The sequence below is a fragment of the Epinephelus moara genome, chromosome 2, assembly GCF_006386435.1.
Source record: "Epinephelus moara isolate mb chromosome 2, YSFRI_EMoa_1.0, whole genome shotgun sequence".
Taxonomy (NCBI): domain Eukaryota; kingdom Metazoa; phylum Chordata; class Actinopteri; order Perciformes; family Serranidae; genus Epinephelus; species Epinephelus moara.
The window spans coordinates 9673370-9699169 of NC_065507.1; the positions used below are offsets into that span (position 1 = coordinate 9673370).

The 25800-nt window shown below is 41.4% G+C and overlaps 3 protein-coding genes across 8 annotated transcripts; all 3 read right to left on the reverse strand.

Annotated features, from left to right (window-relative positions):
• Window positions 1-496: 496 nt before the first annotated feature.
• LOC126407533 (CLOCK-interacting pacemaker-like) lies at window positions 497-6520 on the reverse strand. Of its 2 annotated transcripts, none has more exons than XM_050072519.1 (4): window positions 6248-6520; window positions 3708-3890; window positions 3199-3398; window positions 497-2715 (listed from the first exon to the last, which is right to left on the reverse strand). In XM_050072519.1, the coding sequence occupies exons 1-4, from the start codon at window positions 6336-6338 to the stop codon at window positions 1723-1725; spliced, it is 1467 nt and encodes a 488-aa protein (XP_049928476.1). In that variant the 5' UTR covers window positions 6339-6520; the 3' UTR covers window positions 497-1722. The 2 variants fall into 2 exon arrangements, with proteins under 2 accessions (XP_049928476.1, XP_049928486.1); XM_050072529.1 differs by lacking the exon at window positions 6248-6520 and adding an exon at window positions 5876-6129.
• Window positions 6521-7722: 1202 nt separating this feature from the next.
• Window positions 7723-11951, reverse strand: ccnp (cyclin P). 3 transcript variants are annotated; one of them, XM_050072549.1, is made up of 9 exons: window positions 11786-11951; window positions 11008-11133; window positions 10647-10716; window positions 10129-10298; window positions 9829-9927; window positions 9149-9304; window positions 8741-8899; window positions 8471-8649; window positions 7723-8264 (listed from the first exon to the last, which is right to left on the reverse strand). In XM_050072549.1, the coding sequence occupies exons 1-9, from the start codon at window positions 11837-11839 to the stop codon at window positions 8096-8098; spliced, it is 1182 nt and encodes a 393-aa protein (XP_049928506.1). In that variant the 5' UTR covers window positions 11840-11951; the 3' UTR covers window positions 7723-8095. The 3 variants fall into 3 exon arrangements, with proteins under 3 accessions (XP_049928506.1, XP_049928497.1, XP_049928514.1); XM_050072540.1 differs by having other exon boundaries at window positions 10129-10301; XM_050072557.1 differs by lacking the exon at window positions 9829-9927 and having other exon boundaries at window positions 10129-10301.
• A 1227-nt stretch (window positions 11952-13178) lies between these two features.
• Window positions 13179-25690, reverse strand: akt2 (v-akt murine thymoma viral oncogene homolog 2). Of its 3 annotated transcripts, none has more exons than XM_050064510.1 (14): window positions 25274-25690; window positions 23334-23506; window positions 22954-23085; window positions 22734-22845; window positions 21488-21641; window positions 20537-20668; window positions 20351-20416; window positions 20015-20083; window positions 19378-19500; window positions 19108-19236; window positions 18161-18375; window positions 16892-16979; window positions 16699-16801; window positions 13179-16588 (listed from the first exon to the last, which is right to left on the reverse strand). In XM_050064510.1, the coding sequence occupies exons 2-14, from the start codon at window positions 23377-23379 to the stop codon at window positions 16509-16511; spliced, it is 1449 nt and encodes a 482-aa protein (XP_049920467.1). In that variant the 5' UTR covers window positions 23380-23506; window positions 25274-25690; the 3' UTR covers window positions 13179-16508. The 3 variants fall into 3 exon arrangements, with proteins under 3 accessions (XP_049920467.1, XP_049920465.1, XP_049920466.1); XM_050064508.1 differs by having other exon boundaries at window positions 20537-20671; XM_050064509.1 differs by lacking the exon at window positions 25274-25690 and adding an exon at window positions 25031-25177 and having other exon boundaries at window positions 20537-20671.
• Window positions 25691-25800: the final 110 nt, after the last annotated feature.

Sequence of the window (25800 nt, forward strand, 5' to 3'; positions counted from 1 at the left end):
CATAATCACCATTAGATTTCTTTTTTGATTAAAAATAATGAGCAGTTTAAGCGCGCTGATTCAAATTAGTAAGTTATCTGTGAAAAAAGCTGCTGAAATTTTAAGAGATTCCAGAAATGTATTTTGGAAATGCATCTGAAGAGAAATATATAATTAAAACAAGAGCAATAACACCGATTTCTTCCACAGTCTTTGTGACAACATTGCACTTATTATAATTTTCTTGCCCTGACAAAGTCACTCATTAATTTCCAAGGACACCGAATGCGGAGAATTTTCTCTGTCATCATGAAGCTCAATGGATGCACTGGGAAGGAAACTGTTTTGGTGGCTTTCAGGAAATAGTCAATCACATGCATGTACTTCACACATGTGCATCACGACCTTGGTGACTCAGTTTCCATGGTAACAGCTGGATTATTTCAGGGACATGTGAAGCCATCGCAGAAATGCATTACCATTATCAATCTGAACGGATTATACACTGAAAATGTCTCTTCTTCATATGTTGTTTTATTTAAAAACCTTAAAATGATGAAGATTCGTTGTATAAACCACTTTAAATTTGAGAATGTGTGCACTGCTGGCTGTGATGTCTGTCATTTGCACAAGCACAAAGAAATAAATGAAAAATCATACCACATGCATTTAACCACGCAACATACATTTATACTTTAACATTGTCAGACTCTCTTAAACTCAAATACAAACAGTTGTCAATTTCTGATTGAAACAAATGACCACAAAACAACAACAACAAAAAGGAGTATCGTCAAAGTGAAGATGGAAAACAAAGCTGCTCCATGAGAGGAAACAGTATTAATTACTCCCCTGCAGATGCTGTGCTGAATTCACAGTCTGTGGTTGAATTGCTTCTGTTATTATGAGTGCTGTATTGGTAATATTGGTAATGACCACAATATGATAACCTTGCTCTGATAATGCAAAAAAAAAAAAAAAAAATCATGTGAAAAAGAGTTTTTAAGGCTTTGTTGGGGAGCATTTGGATAGAGGTCCTTGCAGCAGTCCAGGGTAGTGCAGTTTGTGATGTCACAGAGAGATTTCCTCCGCAGCAATCAGTGCCTAGTTGCGCCTCGAATCCTGCGTGTTTCCTTTATGGACCATTTTTCTGGGAGCCTTTGACTTTGTGTTGCTTTGAAGGCACCAGTTTTGTTTCTTACCATATTTGGACTACTGGCTCACTCTCCGGTACAGCAGGTTGCAAGAAACCATTTTCTCAACATTCATCTCCCAGGAGATGGATTTAAATATTTTTTTCCCCTGAATTAAACACTGTAGTGCCACCTGTGTGTGAGACAGTTTCATCTGCCTCCCAGGAACACACATTTAATTTTCACATAATCCTTTAAGTGGCTCACAGGCAGAGACCCTCAACTCATCTGTGTGGTTCTATAAAATCTGTAGTGGTAGAAGATGGTGCCTTGGAACTTAATTGCACTTTTGTAAATTCATAATTGATCAGCTTTCAGATGTCAAACACTTAATTCTGGTAAAGGAGGGCAACTGAAAACAAAACTGCAACATTCACAAAAAGTACTAACCTCAAGTCATTGTTTGATTTCAGCTGACCTGCAGAGGTATTTCATCACAATCTTTATAAAACTAGGTTTAAATAACCAGGGATAAACAATTAAAACCACACATAATATCCCAGCATTGTCCTGAGTAATCTCTTTCCCTTTAAAGGCACTGCAGATTGTGTTAATCGGTGGAACTATCAGGAGACATAAAGGTGACTTTCTCTGAGACTTTATCTCTGACCTCAGGCTCCCTGCCTTGTTCTGAGTTTGGGTGTGATATAGTAGTGAGAAGGCGAGATACCGGCACCTCTGAGCTCTCAACAGCTAGTGGCCCACTGACGTCACCTGTGGAAATATCTGAATGACACGGGATTTGAAAATGTTGCAGGATTTTAAGATTGGGGTACCTGCCAGACTCAGCCATTGCTTGGTGTACCTGTTCCCAGGCTGTGATACCACTAAGACTGCAGGTGGGGTTGGTGGCAGCCTGGCACAGCAGCTCTGTGTGTTGGCGAAGCTGGGCAATGTCCCGTTCAGTGGCGTTGCTCTGGCGCAGCAGCTCCTTCGTGCGCAGCGTTATGTCCAACAGGCCTGACTGTCTGAGGATTTCTACTGTGTTGAGGAAACGGCGATGGCGAGTACTGGTGGTGCTGTTTCTGTGTAGTCCTCTGGTTGTGAGGATGGAGGAGGTGCTGTGCAGACTGGACTCAGATGGGGAGTCCTGGCTCGAGGAGACAGTAATGGGACTGGAAGCGGATCGAGCATCTTTGGTTGAAGAGGAACATGGCAACCCAGAGGTTACCACTGATGATGTGGGTTGCTTATAAACGTGCTGCTTGGGTAGACTGCTGGTCACAGGTGTGTCAGTGTTCCTGTGTTCTACGCACACCCTTTTGCTCAGATTCTGTGATTCATCGTTTGATAAAGCTTTATCAGGCGGCTTCTTGCTGGGGTGTGGTGCAATACGGGGGTAGGAGTTGAGAATGGGCAGGTATGTGCTATTCGCTTTCTTCCCTGTGCTGTTGGGCTTTCGCGATGAGGGCTTGTGAAGCTGGACGGTGGCCGGCGACAAGCTAGGCTGCTGGAAAAGGATCATATGAGTAGGACCAGAACTACCAGTTTCCCTGCTTCCATTTCTCGGGGGCAGCTGACCTCTTTTCTGGATCGTGTCCGGCTGATGGGACAGGGAAGAAGATTGACGTAAATTTAGTTCGTTTTAAGGGAATCATATTGCGAGATTGGTTAGACATTAAATGTACTCTTGTTTGTCTCTGTTTTTGGCAGGCAAACAATGAAAACTCTTTACCTGTCCCATCAGAAATTCAGAACAAAATCACTCAGCATGAAAAATACAAAAAACTGCCAACACTCCCATAGAAAGAAGTGAGAGTATTTAAGTACATGTTATTCTTACGGTAATAGTCAGTCATCCTGACCTATCCCTGACATTTTGAAGCCTCACTTCGCAACTACATTTATAACATTGTTTCTTTATGCACCCATTTCATCCTGCAACTCTCTACTTGCCTCAGTCCCTCATCTATGCTTCTGTTAAGGACATTCTCTGGGGTACGCTCCCTCACTTCTTCCATTTCCACTTAGAGTTTAAGACAATCATTAGTCCTAACCTCACTGGCTGCACCGTCACCCGTCTTACCTGCTTAAGCACCATGTTATTGATGATGTAGATGGGTTGGAGCTCATGGCCTGCTAACATCAAGTTAGGATTCCCAGGATTCCCTTGCCTAAGGTCTTTGTTTTGAGCAGGCTGTGAAGTTTCTGCACCCTCGCTGCCTCGGGACTGACTTTTTTGGCTGTGCTGGTCCTCCACATCTGTCTGCTGCCAGTCCGAGCCATCTGCAGAGAAGTTGTAATTTGATTATGTCCCTTAAAATTAAGAAACTAAGAATACAAATTGCTTCAGTTCCTACACGTCATCTGATGTGGATGTAAATATGTCAGCATAACAACCTCGTCGTGATTTCATTTCACTTCCAAGGAACTGTCCTGCCCATCATGTACTGCACTGTTTGTTCCATTCAGCTTAAATAATTATCACTACCTGATCTGACTTGTAAAGATAAATGGGAGTGGATGGGAAATAGCCGTAGAGAATAAAACTTGGCAAACCGATTTGTTCTTGTTTTTTTTGTCACAATTACTCACCAGAGTAGCCAGAATCTTTTTCTGAGCTGCAGCGGGAGCCCCTTCCACTGGAGTCATCTGCGTCTTTCGCATCACGCATTGCCAACAGTGTCGTACTGTTGCTCTTATTTTTAGCGTTCTTGCTGGATGTAGCACAGGGACTGTGCTCATTCAAGCTGCGCTGTTCTTTAGGCATACTGGACCCTAACAAGAGAATACATGATATTTAGTCTGTCTCTAAATGCCAAAAATTAACAGCATAAAAACAAAACAATGAGAGCTTTTAGCACTGTGCTGGACCGGTGACGAGCTCGGATTGTACCCTGCACATCACCCATTGCATGCTACAATACGATCCAACTTATAATAACCTTGTGTATAGAAAATGCTCTTTTTGTTAATTCTTTATCACATAAAAAATATGCCATCAAATAAACTGTTTTGAATGTGTGGGCCCCTATTCTGTGAATGGCTTGATGATCATTGAAATGCCTTTGATGACAATAATAGCCACAGATTTAAACCAATGGTACGTACTTATATCACTTCATCAGCAGCACAGTTTCACCCCTCCCAAAAAAACCCCCTGTGTGTTAATGCTACGTAGCTTTTTAAAGACACATCATGTTCCTCCTCTTCCCTTTCATACTGGGCAGCGGTGTGTAAAAAACACTTTCCTGAGTTCTTTCTCAATCTGTTTGTGTGGTCGATTACACAACCACTTTACACCACTTTAATAGTGTTTCCAATCGTTTTTTATCACGTGAATCCACAATGGAACATGCTGACAGTTGTAAATTTGCCTTTGGGAGGTGTAACTGATGCAACCAATGCACCGTGACATCGTGTGCATGCCCACTAATAATACCTCGCAGATAATTTCTGCACAACATTCAGTTTCACGTCATGTCAATTATCAAAGTCTAAATTTGAGCATATAGCCTGTCTTTGATGCTCCTGCAGATATTGTATTACAGTCTACAGCACTGCACAATGTAGTCAGAGCAAAAACTTTTGAAAAGTCACAGTGCAAAAACTCTGCGTGTAAACATATATTTTGCTAACGTTCATGAGAAGTCAGAAGGGAAAAAAAAACAACTAAGCCCATTAGATAAAAACCCTTCACTCTGTTTACGTGCATGTGTGCACTTGTACACGCCCACCGTGTGTTTACATGGAGCCAGAGGAATGTGGGGGGTATGTGTTGTTTTGAGTCCATAGAAATAAAGACCCTATTATAACATTTACCCAAAGAAAGTGCCGTAAATCAGACTGTAATCAACAGTAAGCACAGAGAGAATTTATATTTCAACAAGATGTCTGCAACTCATTGCAGCTGGGGGTAAACATTTATTAATTCCTATTCCTTCTCTCACACACAACTAACTGCATGAAAACCATCAATCTTAAAAGGCGTAGAAACTAAAATGACACTCCACATGTGTCCTCATATTTTTTCTGCTAATGGCCTCTGAGAAATGCCTGGGAACTGACATAAATGTCCACACCTTAATTCATAAATACTTTTTGTCTGTGTTGCTCTGCCTCCACAAGGGGTTGGCTGACCTGTATCCGTTGGCCAAAGTACAAACCTAAATGCAGAAGAACAGGTAGTACATGGGTGGCTGAATCTGCTGGGGATATTATCAGACAGACCGCTTACCATAGTTGACCCTGAGTGATATAAAATACTGCCCCATGCTCTCCATTGTACTGGGTTGACGGGTCTCTTTGATAATCACATTTTAGGAAGCTCTGCAGTGGAAGAAATGTGCATTTGAGTTTTATGATCAGCAGTACAACTTCACTGCTCTTTCTCCTTTGATAATCACCACGTCTACCTTGACATAGACATTTTTCACTATCCTGGGAAATTTAGTTTTTGTCATTTGCGTACGATCAACCCGTGCTTCCGATATTTCCAGCAGTGGTTCCGTGAAGGCAGCACTTCTCGCCCTCAGATGAACCAGCAGCACCCCCTCCCCCTCCAACTGTTATGTAACACTCAACTTCAAGTCCGGTCCTCTGTGTAATACACTTCCTCTCACACTGGACACGAACGTGCAACAAAAATCACATAATAATCAAAGTGGTTGGTCGAAATTAAAACCACATTATGCGTTGCTAACCTGCCAACATATATGTACAAGATGAAAAAGTTACTAATATGTCTGTGGTGGAAAACTTACCTTGAAATGTAAAACTGCCAGTTATTTCCAGTAACGGTGTTTTCCCCTCTTAAGCTCACTTTTAAAGCGCCGGAAAATGACAACGTTGACATGGAGCGTCATCTTTAAATCATTTTTGTTAGATTTATATTAATTCATTAATCATTTTCCTGTCTCTGTGATAAGACTACATTGGAAATGGGGTTGCTCTTCGGCAACGTCTGTCAGGTTCAGCTCAGGTTAGACAAGATTAAAATTGTCATATCCGGTTGGTTTCAAAATAAAACGCACACATACAAAAATAGGGCGATTTTGCGAATGATACCACCTAGTCTGATAATATTCAGTTTAATTCAGAATCAGTTTGTTTTAAAACCATCAGTCAGTACGTACCTGCGCGTTTAACCGAAGTCGTAACTTCCCCCGCTTTTGTTTTGAAATCCCGGTGGCTAAAGTCCGTTAGCTTGACGCCGCCATTTGACATTACCACGACATGTTACAAAAAGGGGGTCAAAAACATAATAAATATCAAAATATCGTGTCATTCAATCATGTATGCAGATAGAAGACACACAACCGGTGTCCCACCGAAGACAAGATTAAAAATGGAGGTGAAAGCTATTGTCCCGTTGACGTTACCTCAATTGAACTCAGAGGCCTGTTAGACCGCCTACCAGACACAGCGATCTCTCCGCGAGCTTAAGACCCATTGGTCCATGAGACAACTGCCACAGCCAATCAGAAAGTAGTACACATGCAGCCGCGACTCAGATGGAGACATGGTGCAAGTGTGCAGTAAACAAAGAATCTCACTAGAAGACTTCTTACTTTAAAAGCTCACACTTAGGCAAGGCAAAGCAGCTTTACAGAGCAATAAAATATAAACCAGAAAGGATGCAGATTTACAATAATAAAGTAAAGAGAAACAAGATCTAAAAGGTTAAATTAATGACTAAATGATTTACAATATTTAAAAAAAATCAAATAGAAAAATGGCAGACAAAAGGTGCAAAGATAACAAGTAGTCAGCAGTCATTATAGGGTGGAGTAGGCAGTGTAATAAAAGCAATGTGTTTTAGCTTCAAAAGGTCAGTTGGGGCTTGTCTAACATCATCTGGGAGGTTATTTCAGGTTTGTACTGTGTGATTACAAAACACTGCTTCACCTTGTTTTGCTCCAAATCATGGGACGGTCGGTAGGCCAGCCCCAGATGTCCTCAGGGTCCTGGATGGCTCATATATCACAAGCATGTCAGAGATATCTTTGGGTGCTGAGCCACAGAGCAATTTATACACAAGCGGCAATATTTTGAAATCAGCTCTCTGAGTGACAGGTAGCCCATCCAGTGTAAGGATTTTAGAACTGGAGTAATGTGGTCACTTAGGATCAAGCTGCATTCAGTAACTTGAATGCAGTCTGGAGTCATGTTGCTGGGTTTTATGCCAAACAGCAGCTGACCAGTGACCACAGACTTGCACACATATCCTGCATCAGCATACAGATTGCTGCTTGCTAGAATGAGCCTGTATACATGCAACAGCAGTGGGCTCATCTTATAGGTGTAGGACGAGCTGATTCAGTACAGAATAATCAATTTTACAATATGTAGCTTGTACAAAATGTGCATTTGTTTCTGTACAGTTATTAAAAAGAAACACTCTTGATAAAAGCCGTACCAGCTGTCCAACATTCTCTACAGTGACTCCTTTGAGCCAGTCATCTGTCTGCATGCTTGGAGGATTGCACATGTGAGCAGACTGGCCAACAACGCAGCCCTGCAGTCAGAAGGGGGCTCTGTTATCATGCAGAAATTACACAATTTTGTGCAAATAAACAGCTGAAACTCCAAACTTTGCAGCAGACACTTTATTTTTAACATTAAAACATTCAAAATTACTTCATAAACAGCCCAAATCCTCTTCACAAAATGACAAGACAAGGACACATTAATACAATTCAAACATTTTCTAAGCTGGCTGCAAGATAAGATCATAAAACAGGCGTGCCACTAAGTTGGCTAAATCACATACATGCAAAGAGCATGCAGTCCTTCTTCAAACAATGCATGGCATCAAGTCTTTCACACTTCTTCCTCACCCATTCACATGACAACCCTTCGGGATCCACAGCAAAGAACATATAGCCTTGGACCACACAGGAGTCAAGTCCTCAAGTGATACTGGTCTACCTTCTCTACCTTGAAGCTTCAGTATATAACCAAGTTTCTGGCAGTCAGGAATGTCAAGTGCATACACCCAGCAGACCAGCGGCGCTCTTTAGACCTGCGTGTCTGCTGACTTGCATGGTCTCTGGGGAGGAGAATTTAATAAAAGTAGCGCAGGTCTCTTGGGTGTGGGCCTTTGCTGCTGCACTGGCCAGAATCTGCATGATCCTCAGCAGGGCAGGCTCACTGAAAAATCAAAGCATACTAATTAAAAATTGACAGGTGGGATGGATGCTGACTAATATACTACAAAAAAACCCCTAGAAGGTAAAGTGCATCTGTGATGTTCCACAGAGAAGCCAGAGCTCAGTAACTACACTGCTGATGATGCCAGGGGTACAGGCTTTTAAAAGGGCATGAGGGGAGTGCAATTTATGAGTCAATAAACAAACCTGCCAACATGGATGCTGGAGGCCAGACACCAGGCAGCCTCCCCTTCTGCCGTTGGGGGCTCCTGCAGAACTTGGCGGGACATGCACAGAGCTGCTCCTGCCAGCTGCACAGGCAGGAACACCACACACTGGCCCTCCAGGAGAGACAGCTCCAGCAGATAACGAGCCATCCACACCGCCTTGTGGCAAGGATGACACATAAGATCTAGTCATACTGGAAAACAACCTCGACCCCTCACACAGGACAAAGAACACACAATGCAGATCTACCTTAGCGCTGCAGCGAGCAACGGAGGCAAGGAGGAGGAGGAAATGCAGAGGGGGACAGTAGGACAAATCAAACTTCAGCCCTAGGAGGACTTTGCGCTCCATTCGCAGCAGCTGATGCTTTGTATAGGCATGGTCCATCATGTAGCAGAGTGCAGACACCTGGAGGACAGAGCACAAAGGAAATATGTGTTTTCTTAGAACAGAGAATTTTCATTGTTACTCATTACTACACTAATTTAAGTCTAGGTATAAATGAAATGAAATCTAAAGAAATACTTTGTCTACTCAGCCAGAAACAAACCAATCATGGATTATTTAGATATATTAAGCAGCAGACAGACACCACATGCAGTCAATCAGTTTTAACATACTGTAGCTTTATTGTCTGGGAGGGCTGAGTCATCTTACCTCAGGGAGGAGACACTCTTCCTTCTTTGCAGCGAGGAAGAGGCAAACCATGCCGAGGAGCTGCAGGTTGACGGTGGTCACCTTGATCTGGCGCAGGGAGCGGTTGAGGAGGTGTACGGCGAGATAAAGGGTCTCTTCCTGAAAATGCATAATTTCCTGGTGGGAAATAAACCAGGCACACAAGATTGAAAACCATAGCAAACAAAATTAAATTAAAAAAAAAGAAAAGAAAAGAAAAAAAAGGAGCAGTTTGACAATTTTTGGGAAAAAATAGATTTGTGTTTTTTTGGAAGTCACTGTGCCTGGCCAAAAAAAAGTACACACCCCCGGTAAAACTACATTTTTAAACGTTGGTTTTTGCACTGATTAAATTATTGAGATTTATAGGTGCTGGTTTTTTACCTTTGGACAATACCAGGCTAGCAGTTTACACCGTTTCCAGTCTTTATGCTAAGCTAAGCTAACCAGCTGCTGGCTGTATCTTAATATTCATTGTACAGACCTGAGTGATTTCATATTGTCATACTCTCTGCAAGAAAGTGGAAAAGCGCATTTCCTAAAAACGTCAACCTGCTCCTTTAATGTAGCCTCACTCAAGTTTATATGATTTTCTTTTTTACTTTGACACTCAGGACAAATACAGCCACACTTTTACTACAGCTTTGTTGTGTGAGACTCACATGTACTTGAATAAGCCAGTCGACCAGGACAGATTGAGTGGCATAAGTGAAATGCCGGGGCAGGTCAGCGTTTGGAAAGGAGTGTCGCGTTTGAGTTCTCTGCAGGGTGAAAACAGATGAACAGGAGGCACACACTAAATATTTAAAGAGATACAGTGCGACAAGTGTTTGTGCCAATCTTCTAGGTTGTCCCTCTTGTATACAATTAGTGGCATGGTGTGTATATAGCATATTTAAGGGATTATGTTCCTTCCTTAGGAAGTACCAACCCTTGAGTGACTTCTGTTCATGATGTCTTACCAGCATATCCAAGAACATGTCCCAGGCGTACGTCCGGTCCCATATGAGGCCCAGTTTCTCCAGTGCCGTCTCCACTTCATGGCGCAGCAAGCTGGGCACCAGTGCCTGTAGGCTGTGAAGACCCTGCAGCCCAGGAGGGTAAAGAAGCACAGGCTCCTCCACACACCCATCTGCTACATGGGATGGAAAGGAGGACAAGGAGGAATAACACAACATGCAAATTATGTTTCACTCGTCTTTTACAACATGATAAAATAACCATCTGCCGCCATCTGAGCACTGAATCCCAAATTTTATCCAGAAAGAGGACTGCTTGTACAGGCCATCACTCTGATGAACAGTTAATATAACATGCATATATCTATCAAATATAAACCTAATAAAGCTGATTTTGATTTTTCATTTCACAGCGACTGTCATCCAAATGTAGGAACTTCTGCTATCCTCATATTAAGGGTGTTTATTTGAGACTCTTGTGTGAGAGGAAATTTTAAATCCTTTGGTATCTTTCACTTTACCAGCTGAGCATGTGTCTTCATGGAACCCCATGATGATGCCTTCACTTGTTTGCGTCGATAACCTCCTTTCCTGCAAGCAGACATCTCCTTACACACATTCACTTGGATGTGGCATTGTTATGATTATGACAGAAAAAAAGACTAAATATTCCAAGCTGAGGCTCTAAACCAAATCAGTTCATAGTGAATGAAACAGCTCATGTTCATAGATCAGCAAGACTACAAATAGCTTAAATCCTGACCTTCCTCTAGACACACAGTCATCATGGAGGACTCATAAACTGATAAGTTATGACAACTGCAATGATGAGAGACACTGTAGTATGTTGTGTGAAGACGACAAGCAGGAAGGAAGGCGTACCCATCTGCGCTCTGGCTCCATTTTGACAGGAGCCATCCTGGACTCGTCTACTTCTACAGGCTGCCAGCGATCGATGGGCCCACAGGCATTAGACCAAGTTCTTAACGGGGCTCGCCTCTCATCCGCCTGCAGGAACAACAGAAAGTCATTGCACGGATACTAATGTGACTCTGGCCTACCCATTTATTTATACATTTATTTTTCCAAAGCTGAAGCAAAAATATCTAATATCTTTGAAAGTGACTCAGGTTTAATCTTTGTATAGACATCAGTTACATCAGAGGACAGTAATGTATTCAAATATGTGCTAAAACAGTGGTTTATTTCAGGTCATCAGCTACTGAGGTCTTACTCCACCCATCTAATCAACACCTGGGATCATGGCAGGTGGATGCAATTAGTCTCCTGACAGCACAAACATGGAGCAGGCCTGTAAAGCCTATTTAGAGTATGACCATAGAGAAGCACTTCTAAAAAAAAAAAAAAGTATGATTATTTACACAGCTTAAATAGCAAAAAAAGTGCAAGTTACCTTCAGGCAGGTGCAAATATGAGATCAGGGTAAACTTCCCCAAATCAATTGCTCAATAAATGTTACTATCAGCCACTGATTATTTAGAAAACAGTCTAAATGAACAGTGTCATTAAGGGAAATGAATAACCAGTTGCACAGGACTACACAAGCGCCTGAAAACTGGCACAGCACTTCATGTTTAATGTTTTTATTTCCATGATAAAGACTGGGTCTGTTGATCCCACTGTGCAGACTGGTGCTCACCTTCTTGTGTAAGTCCAGCAGGGGCTTGGATTCGCAGAAACCAGTCCTGGCCATGTTTCACAGCCGGAGACAGAGTTCCCGTGATGGGCCGCTGCAGCTACTTATCCATAGGTGTCGGCGGAGGCTTGGAGCAGAGACAGCGACCGTGTTGCCTGGGCAGCCGCTAATAAATACAGGCGGGCCTCACTGATTGGGGTGGGGACACAGGTGTCAAGGGAGACGGGTTGGCATCCCGACTTCCGGTCCACGACCCAGAAAGAAACGTGTTAAAATATTTGACGTTTAAGTGACCAAAAGTTGTAGACTATGGGTTAGTGTGACCTCACTAATGCTCCATAATACAGCAGTATTGTGTAGTGTTTTGCAAAGTGGTGCAAGTTGTTTGCAATTATACAAATTTATGATATGAGGATAAACCCCTTGAGATCAGTTTAGTTTATTAGGATTGCATTGCAACTTTAAATTCGTGACAGTGCACATATGCATCATCTGGTATTTGAGTGGGTCCCAAAACAGAACAGTACAAGACACAGTTCTATGACATGACTGGAAACTTGTGTAGTGCGGTTTAATGCTACATATACAAACAGTTTTTGGGGTGCCAGATTGTGTTGTTCACCTTCCTTTACATATTTGAAAGAGACTGGATGATGTAAATGCTTTTTCTATACTATGCAAGCGAATTAAACAATACTTACTCCTCCTACCCCCACACAATTTCTATATTATTTTATTAAATATATATATTTATTACATTTAGCTATTGAAAACTTAAAAAAAAAAACCCTCTAAATCATTTTTAAAGTTCAGTTTCAAAGCCTGCCCCTCAATGCACAACATTAATTCTGGTGGAGAAATACAGAATCTTGTCTTTCTGGCCTAAAAACTGATTTTAACTCTGCAAAAATTATCAGTACCAGGCTTTAAAAAGGCTCATCATGTTCAAGATGGCGCTGCACTAGGATCAACTCCAGCTCACCATTGCTTTTCCTCTTAAAGTGTTTTTAATTTAATATTATATTAAGTACTTTTCATGTAAATAGTTTCATTTAACTGTATATGTACATATATATTGCTTTGTATTTTATTTTTTCCTACTGATGCCTCCTGTTTGCACAACCCTTTTGCTGCTGTAATGTTGCAAACTTCCCGCTGTGGGATGGATGAAGGCTTATCTCATCTTATCTCATGTCTGTCACAACATTAAAACCCTCTAATTTCCTGACACAACTACTGGGCGATGACCTCTGTAATCAGCAGTAACCACAACCCTGGTTATGATACATTGAACAGTGCTATACACAGGCTAATGTAAGCTTAAAGACCGCAGTGCTGTTGCAGAGTGGATTGTGTAATACTGTGCAGAATAGCAAGAAAGACACACACAGCTTCATTCAGTAAAAATGTTTACTGGCACATTATAGTTGCAAATGTTATAAGCTACCATACTGTAGCAGGTATCACCCGTTACATTGTAAAGTCTTGCAAAGGGGGGCTGAAACTGTCTACCAGGACAATGTCCTCCCCTTAAAGATTGCTTTTTTTCATTGCCCTCTGAGCCTCAACTAACAGCAACAAGCAAAGAAAGGAAAACTTGTTACACCAGCATCAGGTGTGACATTCGTGACTGTTGATCACATTCAAATACACAGAGAAGCAAGGTAACCATAGTAAAGCTGCAAATCAAATACTACAAAGCTGCAGGCCTCCCCCTCTACGAATGCTGCATTCACCATCAAGCTTTTTTTTGGTATTTACACAATAGTGAGGAGGCACTTGTTGTGCCTGTGTATGCCTACAGGAGAGGTCAGGGGTATTAACTTGCATGTTCAGCTGTGAAGCATTGCTTAAAGCGTGGCCAGCAGCGAGGTTCAGAGTATGGCTTCACAACCAATATTAAAAAAGTTCAGCAGCACCCCCTTATGGCCATGATAGCAATGAAGGCAAATCCACAGTGGAGTCCATCAGTGCAGTGGTTCTGATACCCGATCCTGCCGTTTCCAAAGCAGGACACTAGGCTAGAGTATGATGGCTGAGCCTGAGCCAGTGAGAAGAGGTGCTGGAGTTGTGAACTGTAAATCAAAGCCATCTGATCACATTTTCATCTGCAGGAACTGGGGCCACCTGCTGCCCGACGATGAGAGTCAAAACACCTGCTGCTTTTCTGTGTCCTCATCACCACTTTCACTCAACACATCTCACTGTCACGCTCTTGCCGTGCTGTCACTCACACAAACTTAATAAAAACAAATTAATATGTGACATGAGGGGCATCCCAGAGAATGCTGATAGAGGTTTTTGCAAAACCTTCAAACATCACTGTAGGATAAGTGTTCTGCTGAGAATGGGAGACAAAAGTATTAAACTACCAATTTCATTATTCTCGACTATGCAGTATAAATCAAAGGATGGGTCTTATCTACTTTGTTCAAGCATAGTCTGGAAAATAGATTTTTTTTTTTAAGGAGTACAACTTTAAAATTTCTCTCTAGTTTCAAAAAGAAAATTCAAACTGAAACTTCTTATATATGCTCAATTATGCAAATTATGAACAATGTACTCAGTTCAGCCTAGGGGATGTAATAATACAAACCACAAATGAGGTCATTTTGAAATAAAATTACTGACAGTCACCATCTAAATAAGCATTCCTCTGATGGAAACCCCCTTGAAATGAAGAACGTAATCAAAAAGAAAGCAGTTTAAAAACTTTTAATATATAATTTTTATATAATGTATACTTAAACAAGACAATGTGTCTTCCAAAATTTGAGAAATAGATGGACAAATAAAAGGAGAAAAATCAACAAACAAAAACAAAACAATGACAAACACAAAAGAACTTGATGTTCCTTTAGTGAAGCTCAAAGAGCAACCAACATCTCTTCCAGCAGTATGGAATATAAAATGCGTGTGTCAGTATGAGCGTGCGTGTGTGTGTGTGTGTGTGTGTGTGTGTGTGTGTGTGTGTGTGTGTGTTATCATGTGCCGTCATGACTCAAAGTATGCAAATTTTCATTTCAACTTCACAATGCATCAGCTGATTTGATTAGTTCTCCCTGTCTGCAGGTTGAAGTTTGGTCGACCAGCTCATGCAGCGTTTCGTTGGACTGTAAACCTGCAGACTGTTGCTCCAGACATACAACTACGCAGATTTAAGTGCCTCAACACAGCATTAAAGAAAACACAAACAAAAGGTACTAAACATCAAATGTGGAATCATTTGAAGTGTTAAACGTCCACCAAGTCAGTCGATTTTTGGCCTCATGATAAAGACTTAACAATGATTGAACTCTCATTTCTTTAAATATGGGAACATTTGAAAAATATATTTAAAACGTACTGATATTAAAAGACAGAAAATGGACAAAAGATTGGTGCCTAACTCTTCAGCTAGGGAGTGAGAATTACTGGATCGAGGACAGCGAATGGCTGTGTGCATCTACATTGGTCTCTCTATACAGGTTGGGGAACAACTGTGGTCAAACGTCTAGTCTATACTCCTCTTTCCCTCTATTCTTACTCACACAGTGCGACTGGCCTTAATGAAAACGCTTACACCTCCAAGCAGCAGCTAGATGGTCGGTAAGTCAGTCTGGATACAGCCACAAGAACCCTAAAAGCCTGACTGCTGCATCACTTTGAGTGAATTAATGCAGCTTTTCAAGCAAAGGTTAGCCATGCAAGAGATCCCAGTTTCTATTCCTGACTGAGTCAACTTAGCGCCAAGCTAGTCACAGCAATCATAAATTACGTGCTTGTTCCCTTTAAAAAAAAAAAAAAAAAAAAAAAGGCCATTGAGTGTGTCGTGTAGTGTCCTCTCTTGTTGATATTCCAGCAATAGTTCAGTTTTAAAAAAACATGCATGAAAACAGACACAAATGGATGGTTGAGAATAAAAATGGTTGTTCATACATCCTCCTGCACTCATGTGCGCACACATTCACGCATCCACTCATCCATTCACTTCTACACACGTGCAGTGCAAACACAGAAATGGCAACCCTCCTTCCCCTCCCCCTCTTCCCCATTTCCCCCTACTGTAGAACAGTCCCACACTTGATTTGTAACAGCAAGTTCCAGAAAGAGCACTTGTTAAAATAAAAATAATAATAAAAAAAAATCACAAAAAATGCAGAAATATGGCTTTACAGTTAAAACCGTAACAATCGATGAAATAAAAATTTGTCTTTTTTTCCCCCAAATCTTTTCCATTTTCCTAATTCTGATTATGCTTTTTTAAAATTCTATCAAGTACGTTTGTGTATATATATGCAGTCTATGCATGGGTTGGTATGTGTGTGTGTCTAGCATGGGTACAGCTGGTAAAGAGGTGGTACTTGCTGGCATAACCTGGTTTTTCAAAGTGTCAAGGCTTTGATGTGGTACCCCAGTGTAGTGCAGCAGAGGTCCTGCAGGGAAGCCTAGAGCCGACCCTGAGAGGACGCACAGAGACAAAGCTGCCAGTCTATCCACACAAACCTGCTGAGGTCAGTCATTCGCGGCCTGTGTGTTCATTTCATACTCGATGATCCCTGTCTTGTCTGATTTGCCAGGATATGTGTGTGTGCGTGTCTGTGTGTGTGTGTGTACGTGCGATAAAGACCGAATGAAAATGTGTCTTGTGCCAGTTTTTGTTTGTGTCGTTCCCCAGCAGTGCAAGTGTGTATGTGGGATTGTGATCGTGTGTTAGCCTGCCTGCTTTTTTCAAGAGTCTGAGTGATCATTCCCGTATGCTGGCAGAGTAGGAGAACTGAGGGAAGTGCGTGCGTTGATCTGAATCCTCTGCATCTAAACTGTCATCTGGAGTATACACAAAGGAAGAAAGAGAAAAAATGTATCCACCACTTCAGACATAAATGTGTAGAAAGACATTAATCCAACATTAAATCACAAATGACCAATATACTTACACTTGTCAGGGGGAGTTATTGTTATGGTTTGTGCTGTGAACTCGTCATCAAAGTAGCGCGTGTCCGTCTCTGATGTTACCTGGGGCTTGAAGGGTGGAACAAGCTGAGGAGAAGAAAGATATCAGTCATTTAAAATCCTGAACATCTAATTTTAAATGTCAGGTTATTTGTTTTTTTTCTCCCAGTCCCTCACCTTTTTTTCAAGAACATCCTGCCAGTTGATGGAGGTGAAGAACTTGTGGCTCATCACTTCTTTGGCATCGTCTGGTCCGCCTCCAAGTCTGTAAACAGATCAAAACACGATCATCATCATCACCACCCACTCACCAGCTACCATTTCTTTCTACAGATAATTGTGCAAACAGTCATTAGAGATGTACGGCACTTACGACGTGTTGTTCCCTTCTGACTGCTGTTTATCAATTTCTAGACAATTTGTTCCTCATTTCCTTACTACTTACGGGTGCATGTGTTGGTGAGCCAGGCAGTGCTCAATGTACAAATATTAGGAGTTCTTCGACTGTTCCCAGAAACACTGGGGCTCGACCAAAACAACAATCAATTATGTCCTTGTTTATGGACATTACCCTGTACCAAAACTAATCAAGAAGGAACAAAGGCCTAATAATGTGGTTACTTATTTTATAGCTAAATAAGTGGTGCCCCCGGGGCACAGTGGAAGATTCAGAAAACTAATCAAGTGCTGCAGACATGGTGCAAAATCCCAGGAAGAAAATGTTTTTTCTTGAGCTGTACTGCTGCATCTCCAGGAGCCAGTTAGTCAGCTCAACAGCCATGTTTTCACAGGGTAACCATACATAAGAAGAAAGGCTTTTTTTTATTTTAAATTATGTTGTTTAATATTAATGTCACACACCTCTCTCTCCCTCATTTCTAGACTGTCATCTGTCAAATAAATGCTGTGCGGACACGTTAAAAAGAATGATTACTGGCGGACATGTCATTCTCCTGTTTTTTTTAACTCTCAAAATTGCCAGCACAATTGAAAGCCAATCCCAGCTTTGTCACCCTGTTTCACCCAGTTATATTTGCATTCTTTCGAGGCTGTGTCCATGATCTTCGAAGCTTCCTCTCCATGTGTGATACTTGTAGTATGGCACCTAGTCACTACTTTTTATCACCTATGTGCTGCACCCAGGTACCCAGTGTACCTTTAACAATCTGTTGTGTGCTAATGACAATCTCACAAAACAGTAGCACTGCAATTAATTAACAATTTGAAATGCTGCTTGATAGAGTGGGATGCTTTTTATGTTTTTTAAATGGCTGCAGTAAAACAGTTACACTGAATGTTTATAAAAAAACTGACCTCACCAAAAATGTTGGAGCTGGAATTTCAAGCTTTCATCAAAAGTATTTTCATTTTGGTTGATTATCTGGGTTTAAGTTTTATTTTTTGCCTTTCAGCTACTGATAGAATTGGTGACGCTTGTGCTAGTACCTTTGTTTGGGATCCTTTTTGAGCAGGCCGGCCAGCAGGGCCTTGGCTTCAGGAGCCAGATTCTTGGGGAAGCGGATCTCCTCCATGAGGATAAGCTCAAAAAGACGCTCGTGATCCTGGTTGTAGAAGGGCAACCGACCACACATCATTTCATACATGACCACGCCCAGTCCCCACCAGTCCACCGCTCTCCCATAGTCATTGTCCTCTAGCACCTGACAGGGCAGGAAAAAGAATTGAGAAAGAAATAAAACTGTGATATTAGTAAAAGAGAATCAGCGAATTTCTTTTCACATTATAGCTACCAATTTCAAAAAGTTCATTTGTTGTTTTTGTTGGTAGCATCCATCAAATATTTTAATCTTTTGGTAAAGTCAAGGAAATGCACTGTTCTGGAAATTGTCCATTTTACATTCTGTGGTTTTCCATCAAATTAATGGCCCAGTCACAAGTTTCGTGTGGTGCGGGAGCCCTGGCAGCCTGGTCACATGAAGGCAAAATGCCCCCAAAAATAGTAACCAACAAGTTTCATGGTGCTATTTACAGATACAAAGTAATTCAATTCAATGGAATCCTTAAATTGTGCTATTTTCAAACTGTAATCAAACTTCTCTGCTACAGGACATTTAGTTGTTGAACTAAATTTAAGGGACCAAACTTTCCCATCCCAGGAACCTGTTGATTGTCAACTTGCATTTTCTTGGTCTTGTCTTGTTGTGGTAGCCAAAGCACCGACACTGCGATTTGACAACCAGCTCTACCAGCTTAACTACTATTCTTACTGGTTTGTAGTGTCCCACGGTGAAGTCAACAAAGTTGCTCCGAAACATTTAGACATGAAACTACCAATTTATTAAAACTAGTTTCCATCATGTGTTCATCCAGCCCAGTGGCATCAGTGCTTTTTAAACAAACCTGGTCTTAAAACACATTGATGTCATTGTTACCTCTGGCGCCAGGTACTCCGGGGTTCCACAGAAGGTTTTCATGGTGGCACCGTCTGTGATCCCCTCTTTACACAGCCCAAAGTCTGTTATCTTTATGTGGCCGTCCTTGTCTAACATGAGGTTCTCCAGCTGTGCAGGAAAAGATTCAAATTAGTAGACAGCAGTGGCTGTATCTCAGATTAAGATTGTATGACCATCTCGAGTTATAGCATATAAAATCTTATTTGCAACAAATGAATACTACACTGTCAGACCAAGCAGACGCCTTACCTTTAAATCCCTGTAAACTACATTGCGTGAGTGTAGGTACTCCAGTGCCGACACTATTTCTGCACCATAGAATCTTGCTCTGTCTTCTGTGAACACTCTGTCCCGTGATAAGTGAAAGAAGAGCTGGGAAAAAGCAAAAATGCAGACACAGGAATAAGGTACAGAACATCTCATGAAGATCCTTGAGATACTTGATTTCATAAAAAAATCCTTGATGTGAACAGAATTCTTGAGTCTTACTTATTCTTTGTGGTGCTTTTGTGGACAATTTATGGATTATAACCAGCCTAGTACATGCTGTAACCAAATAAATCTCTACAATGTTTTTTTCACTTCACAATTAGGCCCAACATTAATTTGATTTAGTTTGATGCATCATCAAATCTCACATCCAGCCCACAGTTTGATCGGATTTCGATGCTTCCACAGTTCCAGTCCAGTTTGATAGCTGGATTAAAATCCTTCTAACTGAACCAAACAAGTCAGGCATGAAAGCACCCTTTAAGTGATACATCACAATGTGTTGGGTTACTTTTTTACATCCCTACTACAATTAGCCATCTTCCTAAAGGTCACACACAGGTATATTAACACAGCAGACACAACTGGAGGCCATATAAGAAAGAAGAAAACTCACCTCTCCTCCATTTGCATACTCCATCACAAAGCATAGCCGGTCATGCGTTTGAAATGCATATTTTAGTGTCTGTGGAGGAGGAAAACCAACATTAGCATCTGCAATTTACTGATTAAAGGGTGCCTTGAAGGTGGAGTAGGTGATTCTGGAGAAATACAGGCATTTGTTGAGTCTCATTCCCAGGTAGCTGACATTCTGAGTTAGTGGTTTGGTCCGAATATCAACCCAAAGTGTTGGTATTTGACAACCTGAGAATGAGACTCACAGAATCACTTCTTCAACCTTTAACTTTGGAAAGCAAAAACTGAGGCAACAACACAGGCACTGGTAACTCACCGTTAGAAAGGGATGCCGCGTATTTTGGAGAACTCTGCTTTCTGTAACTGTGTGTGCCACCTCATCCTAGAGGAACAGACACATATACACACATTCAGGACATGCAAGACCCCATATGAACAGATAGCAATGCTGCTGCAAAACCATTCAAAGTCAAGATTTTACTGTGATGTGATCAGCACTAACTTTAGCAATGATGACTTCTTTGCGGAGGATTTTCATGGCGTAGTACATCCCTGTGGCCTTCTCCTTCACCAGGATCACTTTACCAAATGTCCCTTTTCCCAGTAGCTTCAGATAGTCAAAATCACTCATGGTCTGCTGGAACAACAGTCAAAGGTCAGCCACGGTGAAGACGCATCTATGAGTTCTGATGAGACTTTAACATATGTTCTTTTGTAATATAGAAATATAAAATAGCCTATCTCTGAAATGTACAGGATTGTGATGAGAATTTGGATGAGTCAGTGCACTACATATGCTGTATTCTACCATACAAACAAACACACACACATTTCTCTCATGCATGTGGGACATGACATATTATGTTGAAACAGTGATGAATATTTCTCCTTAAATTGGAGAACCAGGCCTTTAAATCAACACTTGTGAAACCGCAGTGAGGAAGTGAAGCACTTTCTGGAGAAAATTACTTAAAATAGTGACGGATGTGGAACAAAAATTGACACTGATCACTATTTGAATATCGAATGCAGTGTAAAGCAGGAAATTATATAAATAAGGATAGGCCCATAAAGTACAAGAACATGTTTTCACAAAATAATAAAACTACTTTGAAAAATACAAACTTCTACTTGATCAGTAAAAATAAAAAATATGTAGAGGCATAGTATGTATAGCTGTAAAACATCCTGCATCTCTTCATACTTCTCATGCTGCATGTAAGCAGTCAACAGACAAACTAAGTCTGTACAAACAGAGCAGTTAAAAGTTACTGTAGTGAATCAGCGCTAGACAAAATATGAATGTTGCCCTCCACTCATTTAAAGGTTGCTTCACCATACAAGCTTTGAGAAAGAGGCTTAAAGTTTAAACAACTTGCTCAATAAAGATGAGCTTAGCTGGACAAACACAGCAAACGCTCAGCTGCCAGGCACTGCTTGTGCAAATACTGACCACTTTTGTGCGGGATTTGGACACAGCAATCTCCATCTCCTCTGTGCCACTGCTGTCACTTGGTGAGCCAAATTTAATCTCCATGGGCTCCTCATCCTGCTGCTGACTCTTCAGGCTATTTGCCACTGCCTGGATCGATCGCATCCATTCCTCCCTGACCCAGAACAAAAAACACACATTGCTTTTATCAAATCTCGCCAAAGCCATGTCTACATTACTCTTAATCTGTTCTATCAACATCTGAATTGGTGACAGTTTTGCCTTGAGGTACAAATTGCTGTTAGCAGTAACATATTTTTGTCAACGCTTTGTATTCGGACAGATGGTTTAGATGTTGTGCCAGAAATATATCTTAAAGGAAAACGGTAGTCTAGCAAGATAAATTTAGAAGGTAGAGGATAATCTGGGGGGCCGCTGGGATTTGGTACTTGGCAGAGCCGATGTAAACAAAACTCAATGACGACTGCTTGGGTTAGGGGTGAATAATCAGGTCTAATCTGGCAGTGAAATACAAGCATGATGGTCTTTCCTTCTTTCCTACTAAATTCTGCACCTTGTTCATTCTGTCCTTGTTATATATGTCGAGTTTATCTCATGTCAATACTTCTGTCATATCCATTCAAATGTACAACAGAGCAAGGACTTGGACTCTGTGACTGTGTCCATACTAAAGTCTCTAAATCCAAAAACATTTCTTTCCTTTTCATTTACGTTGGCCTTCAATTCACAATAAGCCAGTGTTTTACATGTCCACAAATCTTTTCCAAAACTGATACATCGAAATAAACACTTCAACCTTTTCTTTAAACATGTATTTATGTTTATGCTGTAATCAAGCATGAATCACCTTGGCCATGATTTGATGTTTCAGTGCAAAAGAGTAGCGCCAAAAAAAAAAAAAAAACCCTGATTGCCTTGGTAACCATGTAACTTTCATATCTACTACTTTAACCTTATTCAGATATCTGACAAAAGAAAAATATATCAGTGAGAACAACTAAAAAGGCAGTTTGGCTCTTCTGAAACACCGTACTTGATAATGGGGAGCAGAAAGCAACAGAAAAGAGCTCTACTAGGCCGCGACTCAGCAAAGTAACCAGTGTGTTTCACGTGTAAATTTAATTTTCAGATGTACCAGCCTAAGCCTGCTACAGACAGCACTCTCACATTTTCACTTGGGCTTTTTTCTACCAAAGAGACTAAAAATGCGACTTAAAATAAAACCATTGGGATGGCGGTGTTTTACCTCTCATCGTTGCTGTCTACATGGAAGGTGCGCTCGATAACTGAGGTCCATTGCAGGCAACGAATGACAAACGTGTTGGGCCTTGGGCGCTCTGTCTTCATCAGCTGGCATTCTGAAAGGCAGAGACACATCAGCTACCACTGAAGAACTGAAGGCACTGACAATAAAACTTAAAAAACACTTCTCAAAATTTAATCTAGCACATGCAGTGAGAACTGACCTGCGACAGAGAAGTTGTTGAGCGGTGGGAGGCTGTGATCGCTGGACACCTCAGGCTTCTCTTTGTAGCCGATGAAGGAGCCATCGCTCTTTAAGATGAAGTAACGAGGCCGCCATGTTTTAATGTATTCACCTGGAAAACAGACAGGTTGAATTTTTAGATCCAATGCTGTTTAAATGTTTGACTACTTGCTTGTGTGTTTCGGGTTAATATGGCTACTCCATGTCCTGTTATTATTACAATGGAAATCCAGTGTAAGTGACCTATACACTTGACATATACATTAAAAGCCGACAGAGGCTATATTTAATCCTCAAAATATAGATTTAACATGGACTATATGACTTTAATGTGGACTCAGATTTTGGAGGCCCCCTTACCTCTCTTGTGGAGCCATCCCTCTCTCACAACACTGACTTCATTCATGCTGGGGCAGAAGACTGTCTGGGTTGGGAGGGGGCTGCAGCAAGCTGGTGGAAATTGTGCAAACTGTTCCTATTGGTCAAGTGCCTGACAGTGGCTCAGATAAAAAATAATATATATCATGTAATACCTGAGGGAAGAGAACAGAGAGAAATACTGTTAGTGCAGAATACAAAATGAGTGTCAAACTGTACATGAAATAGAAAGACATTGCTAATCACAATGCTAATTACAACTTACAAAGACCATCAATGTTCATGCATAGAAAAGGGCTTTAAACCACCCAAACTGGAGAAAAAACACAATAAAAACAACAAAATTTCAGGTGGATACTTAACTTGTGTGCAATGCTGCTCTTGGCTAAAAATGTAAAACCTCTGCTGACTTGTAAAGGTGTGAGCAAAACAGCTTTGTGACTTTGTACTATTTACAATTCACTTCCTCACTTTAAATAAAAGGGGTAATGTTTTTTTAACATATAAACTATATGTGAAATCAGGCCTAAAGAAAGTAAAACTACAGTCGTTTACAGTCAGGACACAAAGTGAAGACATAAAGCGAAACTGACTTCTGAAAACAAAGGAAACTTTTTGTGTATCGCTCTTGATGCCTATCTGAGTGTTGTCACCACAGCACTGTGCTTGAATAAATTCTTCACCTTCGGAGACACACTGTTGCCTTGAAACACAACTCTGCAACAAAGAAAAACTGCTGAAATCTGCACGTCTGCTCACCACCCCATATCTGAACATCTTGACACTTGTGACGGTGACATCAAAACAGGACTAGCACAATGACTATCATGACCACAGGCAAGATATTAAGATGCCAGGCATCTCCATCATCCCGTGCAACATACGCCAGTGTTTCAGTGTCACAACACATTTAAACATGGTAGATGTTTTTGCTCTGGTGATGCCATGTAGAAACCACACATTCAATGTTATACTGATCTAACAATTAGCAAAATGGAAAGCTGTGCGTTTGTTAAATGTAAAAGCCTCCCAAAGCTCTTGCTTAATGTTTTTGTGGAGAGGCCTTGGTGATCCAGGGTCAGCTCTGAATCAACAGCTTATGTTAGATAATAGGTTTAGCAGAATTTCACAGTGTTTCAGTGAAAGTGATGGGGTTGAATATTACAGTGCATATAGTCACCAGAACACAAAGACTGTTTGAACTGCTTTGTTTACAAAGATAAAAACAGATAAGGCTTCCCACGACTTCAGACTTTGTTATGGCCATCAGAGGTGCATCCACGGCTGTTCATATCTACTCATTTGAATAGCTAAAGTGCAAGCGGCTGCTCTTTGAGATAATAAATATGATGCACAATAACTTTGTGCAGGTTGTGCAATTACAGGTTCAATGCTCGCACAAACAGGACATGTAGAAATGTACCCAGTCACGCGTTAAGTTTACATGTAGCACTGCTCGAGGAAACAATAAGAGCGCATTGATAGCAACACCTCACATAGCTACCCTGTTAGATAACTGCAGTGAACGTTAATCAATGTCTGAGACATTACAAAGTGTACCCAGCACAAACACAAGCTGCCTAACGTTAGCGTAAACATTAACGTGACGTTAACACATCCTCATCCTTTCAGTGTAACGTTACTGCCTAGCTAACTGAGGCAAAGTCAACAAACGTTACCTTCCGAGTCCAGGACAGGTCGTTAACTTTTCCACAGTAGTTTAACAATAAACAAGTTGCCACAACACTTCAGTTAAAGCTGATGGGCAGTTTGGCCAAGTGGTGCGACAGACAGCAGTGAGGACACTGACCGTGACCGCATTACGACCAAACAAGGCAGCTAGCCAAGATAGCTCCCAAGCTAGCAGCTAGTTAGCATGTCAGCTAGCCACTAGTTCTCCTCATTACCCCGGCTTTTCTTACCTCGGCTTCAGTGACGAAAATATCCCCAGCTAATCGGTTCTTGACGAGGCTCGGAGGTACGCTGCACAAAGCTCCCACCAGTTATCACTTGAAGCGTGTGTGTACTGAACTCTGTCAATGATCACACAGCTTAGCGGACTGCTCGCCGAGCTTGTTTTCTTCTCACAACAACAGCGGCGGCGGCGTGCTTGGTGTGTTGCTGCTGCAGTGGTTCACTGAAGCGTATGCGAGCGAGCCAGCGAGAAAATAAAGTCCACTGAGCTCCCGCTTGATGGATAGTTGTGTCGAGAACAGGTAATTTCCAAATCCTGGACAGATAAAAACGCCTCTGTGTTAGGTTTAATGTGGTTAGTCTCCTGCTTAGCGTGGAAGCCCTCCGTCCCAGCCAGACAGTACAGCAGCCCCGCAGACGCACACAAAAGGAAGTGACGTACGAGGCCAGAGAGGGTCCACTGCACCTGAACAGTCGGTGTGAAAGTACATCAAGTACCATACAGTAACCTTAACCTCACCCCAACTGCACAGAG